Source organism: Spermophilus citellus, assembly GCF_964194105.1.
Source record: "Spermophilus citellus genome assembly, chromosome: 11".
NCBI classification, from domain to species: domain Eukaryota; kingdom Metazoa; phylum Chordata; class Mammalia; order Rodentia; family Sciuridae; genus Spermophilus; species Spermophilus citellus.
The window spans coordinates 56,921,662-56,935,013 of record NC_138192.1 but is presented as its reverse complement, the minus strand read 5'-3'; the positions used below and the strand labels follow the sequence as shown (position 1 = coordinate 56,935,013).

At 33.5% G+C, this 13,352-nt stretch overlaps 1 protein-coding gene and 1 long non-coding RNA gene across 12 annotated transcripts in view; one reads left to right on the top strand and one right to left on the bottom strand.

Moving 5' to 3' along the window:
• The window catches only part of LOC308630847, a 499,668-nt gene that overhangs the window by 463,082 nt on the left and 23,234 nt on the right, over positions 1–13,352 (bottom strand). The window lies entirely within an intron of this gene.
• ARL5A (ARF like GTPase 5A) overlaps positions 1–13,352 on the top strand; it is a 30,267-nt gene that overhangs the window by 5,493 nt on the left and 11,422 nt on the right. Inside the window, exons 2-5 of one of the 2 annotated variants that reach the window (XM_081261626.1) lie at positions 1,313–1,458; positions 5,817–5,877; positions 6,352–6,499; positions 9,722–9,805. In XM_081261626.1, coding sequence (XP_081117752.1) covers positions 1,449–1,458; positions 5,817–5,877; positions 6,352–6,499; positions 9,722–9,805 — 303 coding nt within the window. In that variant the 5' untranslated portion in view covers positions 1,313–1,448. The remainder of the gene's footprint in view (positions 1–1,312; positions 1,459–5,816; positions 5,878–6,351; positions 6,500–9,721; positions 9,806–13,352) is intronic. The other variant, XM_081261625.1, reaches the window with a different exon arrangement.

Sequence of the window (13,352 nt, the reverse complement as noted above, 5' to 3'; positions counted from 1 at the left end):
GAACAGGTGGGGATGATTAGAGCCTAAGGATGTTATGAATTTGATTTAGTATTAGGATGAAAGTATCTATGAATAATTAGCCCTTATCATTAGAAATAACTAGTTTGTCACCAATGAGTTGGTACCTTTATCTTTGAGCCCATTACACAATTAGGTCTTAATTTTATAGTTCTTATTGTAACCTACATTCTAAATCTTAGATTTAGGAATTTGTTAAAAATAGCCATTGATGTTTTAGTGTAAAAACTCACACACACAAAATTCAAATAGAAATTAGTTTTGGGAGGGGACAAAAGGAGATGTTGATAATGAATCTGACTTGTAGGTAGGTATAAGGCTGGGGTGAGGAGATGAAGATACTGTGGATCATGAATTCTTCATTGGAATAGTCCTCCAAAGGGTCTTTGACAGTTCTACAGAGTCTCTGGCTCCTTGGAGATTTTCTAAGTTCTGCATGTTTGATTGGAATTTATTCCTTTTTCGTTTTGAAGTATTTTAGCCATTATTTTAAACCTCATGTATTCGATTATTTTGCTTATATCGCTCTGATTGATTTTAGATATCTGTTCGAATTTTTGTGTATAGGAATTTGCCAAGTTTGTAAAATTAGATAGGCAGGAGAGAGAGAGTGTCTCTAGATGGAGAGCCATGTTGGCAAAGTTAAATGATTGGAAGTCTATGAGACATTCTGGGGACCGAGTAGACTAGTTAACCAAAAATTTAGTAAAGAGGTCAAAAAAAGAAGAGATTTGGTTAAGACTTTAACTATTCTTTGTTATATTTATTTTTTACTGTGTTTATCTGTTGATCTAACCTCTATTCACTTGGCTACTTTATCTTTCATCATAGTACATAGGCCAAAGGGTATAACTCCAAGGTTTCAGATTTGGGGTATTTCTCCTCCTTTTGTCCATAGCCTTCTCATTTTACCTGCACTACCCTATCAATCAGCTAAGTAACCCTTTGCCTACTAGGGCTTCTAGTCATTCCTATCCTTGTAGGGTAACACTGAATTTCTTTCCCTACCTACATTCTGTGGCTTGCTGATTTATTAAATTTTCATCACCATCTCTTAACATTCTGTTATTTTCCACCATGTGAGACATGGATTCTCACCCTGTATCATCTACCATACTTTTTCTCCCCAGGATGGCTTAATTTCTCTGCTCTACTAACAGTTAAAACAGCTTATATCTGTCTTCACCTCAGGTTGTGGTGTCTAATTTCAGCCTTTTGATTCTCTAGTTCATTCTGTATAATGACTTAAAAATTGATACATCTTGAACTGTTAACTCCGTCCTTTCCTTGGCAGGCAACCGACTTGTGTTACAAGAAGATGAGATTCTTCTGGTATGAGTCTCTTCTGCCATCTGCATTATCTCAATATCTCTTGAGTTTTTGCAGAGTGGTTTGTTCTGAGCAGTTTTACCTTGCTTATCACATTCAGCATGGGGCCAGGTATGACAAAAAATATTTCTTCAGTTTTTTGTTTTTTTGTTTTTTGTTTTGTCTAGTTAGTCCTACCTAATAGCTTGGAAAGGCAATAGGTTCCGGTGGAGAAATAAGTCACAGGGGCATGGCTAAGATAAGGAGATCACTTTTTAAAATACCTATACCAAAACCAAATGAGCATTTTTTTTAACTTTAAAGGGATCGTTTTAAGAGGCTGGATAGTTTTTCCACTGATATATCCTACTGTTATTCAGTGTATCTTTTGAAACTTCTTTTAGAATTTCTTTGGAGACAAATTTTTAAATCCATTCATATTATTCAAAGACTATACCACACTTAAACAATAAAAAAATAATACTTGTTTTAGGTCCCTTTTCCCTTATAACCAAAATGATATCAAGTGACCTTCTCTTTAAAATCAAAAGATTAAAAGAGTTTCAATATTTAGAATATTTAAATGGTGTACTTCAGGGTCTAAAAACAATTATGAAAGAAAAGTAACAATTTTTTGGAAAAAAAAAGATAACATGATTAAAACAAGTGTCTAATTTCCCTTCAATGATTGCATACACACTCACACACACTTATTTCATACTTACAGTTACATATCACAGATTCTTGCATATATTTTTATTGTTTATTTTTGGGTTTGCCCCATTAATTTTGTATTGTTTTTAGGGTACCATTTATTTACTGCTTATCGTAATGTGTTTTCTTCCAGACAATTGGTGAATCTATCCATATTTTGTTCTGTAGCTAATACATTGGGATATTAGAAAATGTATTCCTAGAACATAAAGAACTAAACTGACATTTTGAGACTCCTCTGATTAAAAAACATTATTCAGGTGGGAGACTTTCTGGTTGTATTAATTGTCTAGAGGTGCTTATATTTATAGAAGTGAAGAATAGCTATGTCATGAAAGGAAGATGCTTAATTTGGGGACACAGAAATACACACAACTGAGAGGCAGAATTACCATATAATTTAAAAACTTGCCGGGAAAAAAGGTACCCTATCCAGAGAACTCCATTGTCTGTCCCTAATGCAGGCATGGCCTTGCTGTAAAAATGGATTAATTGGTCATCATAGCCCATAACACTCCCTTATTTGGGGTTCCGTGTTCTCCAAATAATCTTTTGGTTTTAATTCAGCTATATTATATGCTTTTCCTCGGGGAGACATGGTTATTAGTGCTTTATTTTGAAAATGTTAAAATAACAAAACCAGAAAACTCAGTAGGGACAAGTTTTGGGAGGGAGTGGATAGAGAAGTTGGTGATGAGTGTGGCTTGTAGCTGTGTTAGGCTAGGGTAAGGAGATAGCACTTGTTAGGTAGTTTTGTTTTGTTTTTGAGATGGGGGTCTTGTTATGTTGCCTAGTCTTGTCTCAAACATATGATCTTCCTGCCTCAGCCTCTGAGTAGCTGGGATTGCAGGTATGTGCCACCACAATAGGCTTATCAGGCAGTTTTAAACATTTGGTTTTATTATATGTTACTCATTTGGCGTTCTTATTTATATATTATTCACATCTATGAGTTGCCTTCTCTGAATCTGTCTACTGTGGAATAGTAACAGGATTGAGTTTGTTGACCTGGGAGGCCCAAGGCGGACATACTTTAGGCAAATTCTTCAGAGGAATATGAACTACTAAGATCTCTTAACTTTCCTAAGTGTCTTCTATATATTATTAACCCTTCACTTTTAACAAGTATTACCTTTGTAATTGAGTGTACTCTCAGTTCCTTCAACCTCATTGTCTCTGAACATGAAATAGTCTAGGCCCTGATTCTTAAGAACCTATATAAGGGGACAGTACTCATGTCACACTTGAGGACCCAGTGGTTCTAAGCTGTGTGCTCTTTAGAGAAATAGGTAACTGGATAAAATGTGATGTATTAAATTTTTTTTATTTAATTGGTTTTCCTATTTTTATGTAACATGAGTATTGAAATAGCACTAGGAATCCCCCTCTATGGTAAATGGCAACTATTTGTTGCTATTTGAATTGTAAAGATCCCCTTATTCTGAGGTGTTAAAATTATCAGTTTATTATTTATAGAATGAATTTTAATTGATTCAGCATTTATTAAACACCTACCTTGTGCCAGGAAGAATTATAGTCATGAGGAATACATGGAATATAAGATGATTAATATGTATTCTGTATAGTTGAAGGGTACCTCATTAAGCTAGATTAGTGGACATGTAAATAATTATAAGTGCAATGTTAGAGGTATTATTTAAAAATAAAGCAGGAGAAAGTGATTCTTCATGGAAAACTAGAAACTTAAAAGATTAGTAGGAATTCCTCAAATGGAAAATTAGAGTAATCCCAGCATAGAGAGAACCCAAGAGCAGCAGTAAAACTTTATTTGCTATGAACATGTATGCAGAATAGGAGGGTGCTTGAAATTTGGTGTTGATAGCTGATAGAGTAGTAAGAAAAAACTGAAGCCAAGTCAGTTTTTACTTAATTTATAAGCCTGAAAACTTGTACCTTTTCTCTTTGTCAAAAATAGAGTCATGACGAAAATGGAGAGTGGAATTTTCAGCTCTGTTTTGCAGAAAAATTACTCTGGAAACAATGGGAAGATAAATTAGAGATAACACTACTTAGGGAGGGTTTTAAAGTGAGAGATGGGGAGGATTTCATCTAGGGCAGTGGGAAGGAGACAGGTTGAGGATATATTTTTTGATAAGGAATCAATAGAATTTAGTGACAGATGTTGGGATTGAGGAAAAGACTAAACGTACAGGGCATCTGAATTAATTGTAGCACCACTAAGCAATTTAGTAAGACAGATGTAAAACAGGTTCAAATAGTGGGTTTTGGACATGGGAAATGGTATTGTGTGTGTTGGCTCAGGTAGAGTATAGTTGAAGAGAAATTTGGGAACATAGGTTAGGAATTGTCTCTTGATGATTGTCAGCATTGTATACTGTTTTAATTGTTATACAACCCTGAAGGATGTGTAGTATTTCCCCTATTTTACAATAAAGAAACTTAGAATCAGAGAAATAGTTGCCCAAATAGTTGTTCAAATAATTCCCATGAGTTTTTCCATATACTTCCATTACCTGTTGGGATTAAAACAAACTACTCCTTAATTTTGTGACTTAAACCAGTAATTTATTATTATTATTTATGTTTCTTGAGAATGAGTGACCTCAGCTAGAAAGCTCTTGACTTGGAGACTCTTATTTGGTTGTAATCAGAGGCAACTGGAACTATAGAGTCATCTCAAGGTTCAACCATACTCAATGTACAAATTTGCTTCTTTAATTCATGTGTCTGACATCTCAGCTGGAATGGCTGGAAGAACTGGTAAGGGGAGATCACTGCTGGGGGCTGGCTGGTTATCTCTCTTAATAAGGTCTCACCAAGTGATTAGCCTGATGTTCTTCACTCAACTGCACATTAGTCTTGGGATTGTTATATAATGTGTGGCTTGGTGGGGGAGGGAGTTGTCTAAAACAGCCAGGTAGCAACTGAAAGGATTTTGATGATCTAGGCCCAGAAGTCATACAGTATCACTTATGCTGCATTCTGTGGATCAAATTGAGTCCCAGGGCCAGTTCAGCTCCTAGAAGAGGAGATAGTCAAGGGCATGACTATCCAGGGACTATCACCCATCTTTGGAGATTAGCTTCCTCCACACACTTTGCTTCTTTGGCAATTATTTATAGGTAGCCTGAAAATAGATGAAACTAAGTTGCCTTGCTAGCTTATAAAAAGGGTAGAAGAAGGCATCCTGGGAACACGAATGTTTGAAAGAAGACTCAAAGAAGAGAAGCCAATAAGAAACGGGGAGACAGCTGTCAAGAGATCAGAAGAAAAGTTAAGAGAGAGTGATGACATAGAAGCCAACCAGGGGAAGTGGATACTCTCACCATAGCTTCAGGTCCTTAGATTTGGTGTTATAACAGTTTTGTGGTTTCAGTGTACGTATAATTTATAATTATCTTTTGTTTTTCTTTCCATTCTCCCCAATTCTCATATACATACTCAATTGAAGCCTAAAGTTTCACAGATAGAACTTCTAAGGTGAAACACTTATAACTTAAATCATTTGTAAATTGTCATGATTACATTTGGAATACTTTACTGAGAATAGACTTCCATAGGAGTAGGAGGAACACACAGTGCTTCTGGCTTCCCAGGGAGGATGTTGGAGAGATGAGAGGTTTCAGTAGAATGAGGAGGATAAGGAAAGTGAGCCACTTCTGCTGGTCTTGGTGGGACCTTTTTTTGAGTTCCAAAAAAGGTTTATAGTGCTATGCACTGAAATATACCATAGAAAAAAAGAAGGGTGAAATAGTGTGTGCATGTTGAAATCAGTGGTGTTTTCTTTATTTCAGAGCACAAAGTTATCATTGTTGGATTGGATAATGCAGGAAAAACTACCATCCTTTACCAATTGTAAGTACTACCTTAAAAGATTATTTTGTAATTTCTAGTTAACTTTTTCTTCCTGGGTGATATTCTATTAATGAATATAATGAAAAAACTGTATGGAATCTAAGTTACTCAGTAAGAAAGGAGATTGTCCATAAATCAGAAGCCAAATTTAAGTAAGTTTTTATAGAAAGCTAGATATTTATATGACATCGAGTGCATTATTTAGTTGTTTTGCACTAAAGCTCTTTTGCTTATAGAAACTAGAAAAATATTTGTTTATATAGTTTCTTTTAATGATCTATAATAGTCTAGATTATCTCTTGTCTATTTCCAGCCCTATAAATCATTAGCTTTCTCTTGGTATGAACTGGTGGAAAAAGGGTATTTGGGGATAAAATGTAAAAGTTCATGCTGCTTTGTCCCTTGATTAGAAAATTATTCAAACAAGGTAGCCTCTTTACTAATTGTAATATATATGAACTTTTTTTTCCCCAGTTCTATGAATGAAGTTGTACATACATCCCCTACAATAGGAAGTAATGTAGAAGAGATAGTGATTAATAATACACGTTTCCTAATGTGGGATATTGGTGGCCAAGAGTCTCTTCGTTCTTCCTGGAATACTTATTATACTAACACGGAGGTAATGTTTCTTAATATGCTTAAACTTCTATAAAGAGAATGCTTGAGAAACACTTAGATTTGAATTCTTATAGTTATAAAGAGATAATGACTTTATCTTCCAGTTTGTAATTTCATTTCTTTCTTAGTATTTATATTTGGTTAAGTATTGGAAATCCTAGTTAAATGAGAGGGCTTTGGTGGTTTAATCTTAACCAATTTTATTGTGCATTTTCTTTTTCTTTTTTTTTTTGCATTAAAATATTTATTATTTTATATTTTTATTGGTTGTTCAAAACATTACAAAGCTCTTGACATATCATATTTCATACATTAGATTCAAGTGGGTTATGAACTCCCATTTTTACCGCAAATACAGATTGCAGAATCACGTCGGTTACACATCCACATTTTTACATAATGCCCTATTAGTAACTGTTGTATTCTGCTACCTTTCCTATCCTCTACTATCCCCACTCCCCTCCCCTCCCATCTTCTCTCTCTACCCCATCTACTGTAATTTATTTCTCTCCTTGTTTATTTTCCCATTCCCCTCACAACCTCTTATATGTAATTTTGTATAACCATGAGGGTCTCCCTCCATTTCCATGCAATTTCCCTTTTCTCTCCCTTTCCCTCCCACCTCATGTCTCTGTTTAATATTAATCTTTTCTTCCTGCTCTTCCTCCCTGCTCTGTTCTTAGTTGCTCTCATTATATCAAAGAAGACATTTGGTATTTGTTTTTTAGGGATTGGCTAGCTTCACTAAGCATAATCTGCTCTAGTGCCATCCATTTCCCTGCAAATTCCACGATTTTGTCATTTTTTAGTGCTGCGTAATACTCCATGGTGTATAAATGCCACATTTTTTTTATCCATTCATCTATTGAAGGGCATCTGGGTTGATTCCACAGTCTAGCTATTGTGAATTGTGCTGCTATGAACATCGATGTGGCAGTATCCCTGTAGTAGGCTCTTTTAAGGTCTTCAGGGAATAGTCCGAGAAGGGCAATAGCTGGGTCAAATGGTGGTTCCATTCCCAGCTTTCCCAGGAATCTCCATACTGCTTTCCAAATTGGCCGCACCAATTTGCAGTCCCACCAGCAATGTACAAGAGTTCCCTTTTCCCCACATTCTCGCCAGCACTTGTTGTTTGACTTCATAATGGCTGCCAATCTTACTGGAGTGAGATGGTATCTTAGGGTGCTTTTGATTTGCATTTCTAAAAGTTGGTTCTTCGAAAAAATAAATAAGATCGACAGACCCTTAGCCATGCTAACGAAGAGAAGAAGAGAGAGAACTCAAATTACTAACATGGGATGAAAAAGGCAATATCACAACAGATGCTACAGAAATACAGAAGACAATTAGAAATTATTTTGAAAACCTATATTCCAATAAAATAGAAGATAGTGAAGACATCGATAAATTTCTTAAGTCATATGATTTGCCCAGACTGAGTCAGGAGGATACACACAATTTGAACAGACCAATATCAATGGATGAAATAGAAGAAGCAATCAAAAGACTACCAACCAAGAAAAGCCCAGGTCCGGATGGGTATACAGCAGAGTTTTACAAAACCTTTAAAGAGGAACTAATACCAATACTTTTCAAGCTATTTCAGGAAATAGAAAAAGAGGGAGAACTTCCAAATTCAACATCACCCTGATTCCGAAACCAGACAAAGACACCTCAAAGAAAGAAAACTACAGACCAATATCTCTGATGAACCTAGATGCAAAAATCCTCAATAAAATTCTGGCGAATCGGATACAAAGGCACATCAAAAAAAATTATGCACCATGATCAAGTAGGATTCATCCCTGGGATGCAAGGATGGTTCAATATACGGAAATCAATAAATGTTATTTACTGTGCATTTTCTTTTGTGCAACACAATTTTACATTAAGGAAATCTTTTTCTTTTGATTATGAAGTACTTTAGACATAAAATCATATGTTTTTATTTACACATTACTTCCTACAAGAAAATTTTAGACCTGTGACATTTGTATTCATTGTATAGCCCTGTAAATTGAAAGACTGTGCTAATTGTTTTTGTAGTGTTGATTATAAGTTAATAAAATATACTCTAAATATATCTTTTAAGTCAATAAGACACTATTAAGTATCTCTAATAGTCTGACCCCAAACATTCCATTAAGCATTTAACTATATATTTTTGGAGAAGGAATGATATGTATGATTAGAAAGGTAAATATGGGCTGGCTGCAGTGGCACAAGCAACCAGCTACTTGCCTAGCATGTGTGAGGTCCTGGGTTCAATCCCCAGTATCATGGGTACCACTGTTATAATGCTATTAAATTATTATTAAATTATGCCAACACTTTGAAAATTAGCAACTTTTTTTTTTTAAAAAGAATGGATCTTACAGTACTATCAAGTGAAAGAAGAGATAAAAGTAATTCTCTTATTCATCTCTTATGGTTGATGAAAACTGAAAAATAGAAGAGACTTAAAATGGAAATTCATGTCTAGTTCTAAGAAATAAATAGTGCTTTTTAATCATAGGCAGTCAGAATTAATTTGGGCATCATAAATTAGTTAATTATGTATTTACTTCTGTTTTCTGTTGCTTTTTGATGCTCATGGAGTTGGGAAGAGGTTTAATAGAGATCATCCCACTCGGAGCCTTAAGTCTTTTATTGCATCTTCTGATATTAGTTACATCAGTAGTTCAGGAAAAAGTTCTACTTTTCAGGTAGCAAGTGCTGTTTATATAAGGAAGAGAGCTTGTTTTTAGGTACAGATTTGTTCTTTCAATTTGTTAATTAAAAAAAAATTGTTTTCTTAACTGTGACATTACTCCCATGCACATGTCCTTTTAAATTTTCAAATGGATATTTTGGAAGTATCTTTAAATTAGGGGCATAATGTGGTTTTTTTTTTCTTATTAAGTTATAGGGCATAAAGATGGACTTAGGCCCATTAGCATTTAAGATACTAATTTAGAAAGCAAGTATGTTGTATATTGGTTAGAATGTTAGCATTGTATTCTTTTTTCTCTTGTTATCTTTTTAAAAATTAGTAAATATATTTGAATTAGAAATGGATTAGACTTTTAGACTTTACAATATGTATTAGATATCTCTGGTTTTCCAACAATACCATAAGCTTCTAATATCTTGATATTAATAGTCCGTGAGTCAAATAAGCACTATTAATTTTCACATATCAAATTATATATTCACTAATGACTTTTTTTGGTAATTATTTTAGTTTGTAATAGTAGTTGTGGACAGTACAGACAGAGAGAGGATTTCTGTAACTAGAGAAGAACTCTACAAAATGTTAGCACATGAGGTAAGTTATCTTTTTACATAAAATGCTGGGTGGGGGCAGAGGGAGCATTTGTATTACATTTCTTTTTAGTTTTTCTTGAAGATGCCATTTTAAATTTTTTGAAAAATTGTCTGCTGGCTATTCCTGATGGGCATGCCTATTTTATGATTTTGATACTTCTAAAATTTGTAGATTATCTGGAAACAGCAGAAAGTTTGTGGAATTAACAGTAGAATGTTATTTCATTTATCATAGATGAATTTGGAGTAGAAGTTTTACTAATAAGAATAATTCCTAAAATTACTTTTTATTTTACATTTTAAATAAATTTATCATACAGAGTATTATCATTGGAAATAAAGATTTTAAAGTACCTGAGTACACAGCAATTTAGGGATTGAACCCCCAGGGGTGCTTAACCACATCCCCAGTCTTTTTATATTTTATTTAAAGAGGATCTTGCTAAGGCTGGCTTTGAACTTGTGATCCTCCTGCCTCAGCCTCTTAAGCCGCTGGGATTACAGGTGTGTATCATTGTGCCCAGCTGCAATTCTTAAAATGTTTCTCATTTATCAGACAGATATTTAAATGTCTTGCTTGTTGCCAGACATGGTAGCAGAGGCCTGTAATCCCAGCAACTTGAGAGACTGAGGCAGGAGTATCTCAAATTTGAGACCACCGTGGGCAACTTAATAAGATCCTGTCTCAAAATAAATAAAATAAAAAGGGCTGGGGATGTAGCCCAGTGGTAGAATGCCTGTGGGTTTAATTCCCAGTACTAAAAATAAATGGAATGAAACAAAACAGAATTAAGTAAAATCATGTAGTAGTTGTTGCTCTTAGGCTTCTCTGATTCCGGTTTTGTTTTTTTTTTTAAGCAAACAAAATTATATGACTAGCTACATTCTGTTATTCTTTGAAAAATCTTATTAATAATATAAGTTAAAAATTAAATAAGCTACTACTGGTGATGTAGCTCAGAGGTAGACAACTTACCTGCAAAACAAATAAACTGAATAATTTAGTCAACTTAGTAATAAAATAGAAATATAAAATCATAATATTTACTGTAATAGCAATTGTTCTTTTGAATGTCTTTCATAACAAATGCCACTTTCTCATATTTATAAGTAGGAATAGAAAAGTTAATATTTAGATGTATAGAGAATACTTTTTAATTTCAGTAAAATTTTTATAAAGAAAATTTTAAATATCTTTATAATAAAGGTATATATTAATTTACTATTGATTTGAGTAATTTTTTTTTAAAGTTTAAGAATTTTGGTATGTTTCAGGCAGCCTTTCAAGACTTAAGGAAACCCAGTGAAGTGGTTTTGTAATTGAGATTCTTCATTTCTTATGGTGGTCATACCCACCAAATTGCACCTTTGCCTAGTTGATTCTATTTTCTGACAGCCATGTTAAACCTCCTGGGGTTTTTAAGATGTAAATTTTGCCATTGTGCATTCATTTACGAAAAGCTGTTTTAGTTTGGGTTATATGCAGTATGCCATAAAAGAGGCAGAAAAAAAAGATTTTTTTTTTTTCTTTCCAACTTTGTATTTTAAAAAATTTACCAGCATTCTTCAGTTTGTTTGAAGGGTTGTTTTGTGAAGATTTTGGAAAGAAAAATAGATATCACATGTTGTCTCTGGGCTGTTTTTTATTTGTTAATAGGTAGTATCCCTATTTGATATTTGTTCTAATTGTCCAATATGTAGCAGGATCAGTATTTGAAGAGCCCATTGGTAGGGCTCCAGTAAAGTTTTTGAATTTTATTAGCTGGGGGCATTAACTTGGATAGATCACTTAACCTCTTCTGTTACAGGTGAGTGTACTCTTGAGACCTACAAAGTTATAAGACTAATTAAGCTTTTTAAGAGTCAGGATTTGAATTTAGGCATTCTTGCTCAGCCTCTTTGTTCTGGATGGGCCAGGGGAGACATAAGTAAGGCCTAACTGGAAAGTGAAAAGAGACTGAATAGAAGATTATGGAAGAAAGGAATTGCAGATGAAGTTGAGAGCTAGCATAACTGCTCAGTGGGGTCAAATAGAGCCCAACAGGCAGAGTTCCAAATAGGGACAAATGGATCAGAGAATGAGAACATGTCAATGAAAAATAAATTTAGACATGAGGTTAGTTGTACATTTCATAATATTATATTAACCAAGAATATCTTATTATCATCATTGATAATGATTCTTCACATGTATTCCAAAATATAAAACTATAAAAAAATTTAAAATACTTTCTGAAAGATTTTTCTTAAATAAAATATAAAACTTTGACACTAATTTTAAAATAGTTTCAAGCACCAAAGTCTGAATATTCTTTAGAATGACTCAACTTCTAGGAATTTTCTTCACAAATGAAGCTTTGAGAAACAAATGGACACCCATGTATGACATATAGAAAATGCTAAGTAAATGTCTCTTCCACTGCTGTTATTTGTCTTCTTAACTAAAATACATTTTAGACTCTTAAGATCAGATAATCTGCACTATTTACCTTAAAGTTTTTAAAATGGCATATGTACATAAGATCATCATTGTCCACCTTATGCTTTGACCTTTTGTTAAATCAAGCTAATAATAAGTCAAGCCTTAAGGTTATCTTATAAAAAACAATGGAAGATTTTTCTCCCTAAATATTTAAAAATAAGTAAAATAACTTTGTTTAATCAAGAACTCTAGATAAAGTTTGGGCTTTTGTGATCTAGAAAGAATTATACTCATTTTTTTGTTTTGTTTGAAGACTTGATAAATGACTTTATTTCTTGTGTTTTTATATTTCCAGTTCAAGGGCTTCTGTAAATTTCAGCACTAAGTGATGAGCACAGATTACTTACAAATAAAATTTAATTATGTATCTTATGCCAGGTATTTGACAGAAGTTTTTTCTTTGAGCATACCAGCAGTAGCAAACCTGACCTATATAAAAGACTTCAACACACACTTGCAAGAGATATTGAAACCTAGAAGATAGGAAGATAGGAATTAAATCTCATGGAAAGTCCATCTACTTAGTTATTCAGCCACATATCAACTATTGATAATGGTTCCATTTTCTACTTGAGAAAAATATTATATCCTTTATGATGACTATATATACCTAAGTTATAGTATTTCCCTTCAATATTTTTGCCTTTTATATAACATGTGAATTGAACTACAGGTGAGACTAGTTGAACATGAAATTTTAAAACTGTTCACTTTCTAACAGTATCTCTTTTTGAACATGGTATTCAGGCAGCTACATCACTAGCTATAGTAGCATTAATAGTTGCTACCCTGCAGAGGGCACTCTAACTAAAAATCAATCTTGATTATTATATAAAATATTTTGCATAATTCTTTTAATCACATAAAAAATTTACCACTTACATTTTTTATTTATATAACAATCAAAGGAGTCATCAAAACTATATTCTAACAGGAGTAATGTAAAGCTATCAGCTTGTGCTTATAGAAGAATATTGCTTTAAATATATGTACATGTTATTAAAACCAAACTATCCTTTTAAAATCCCTCAGAAGAATGACAGCATTCAGCACAATTTAGAAAACT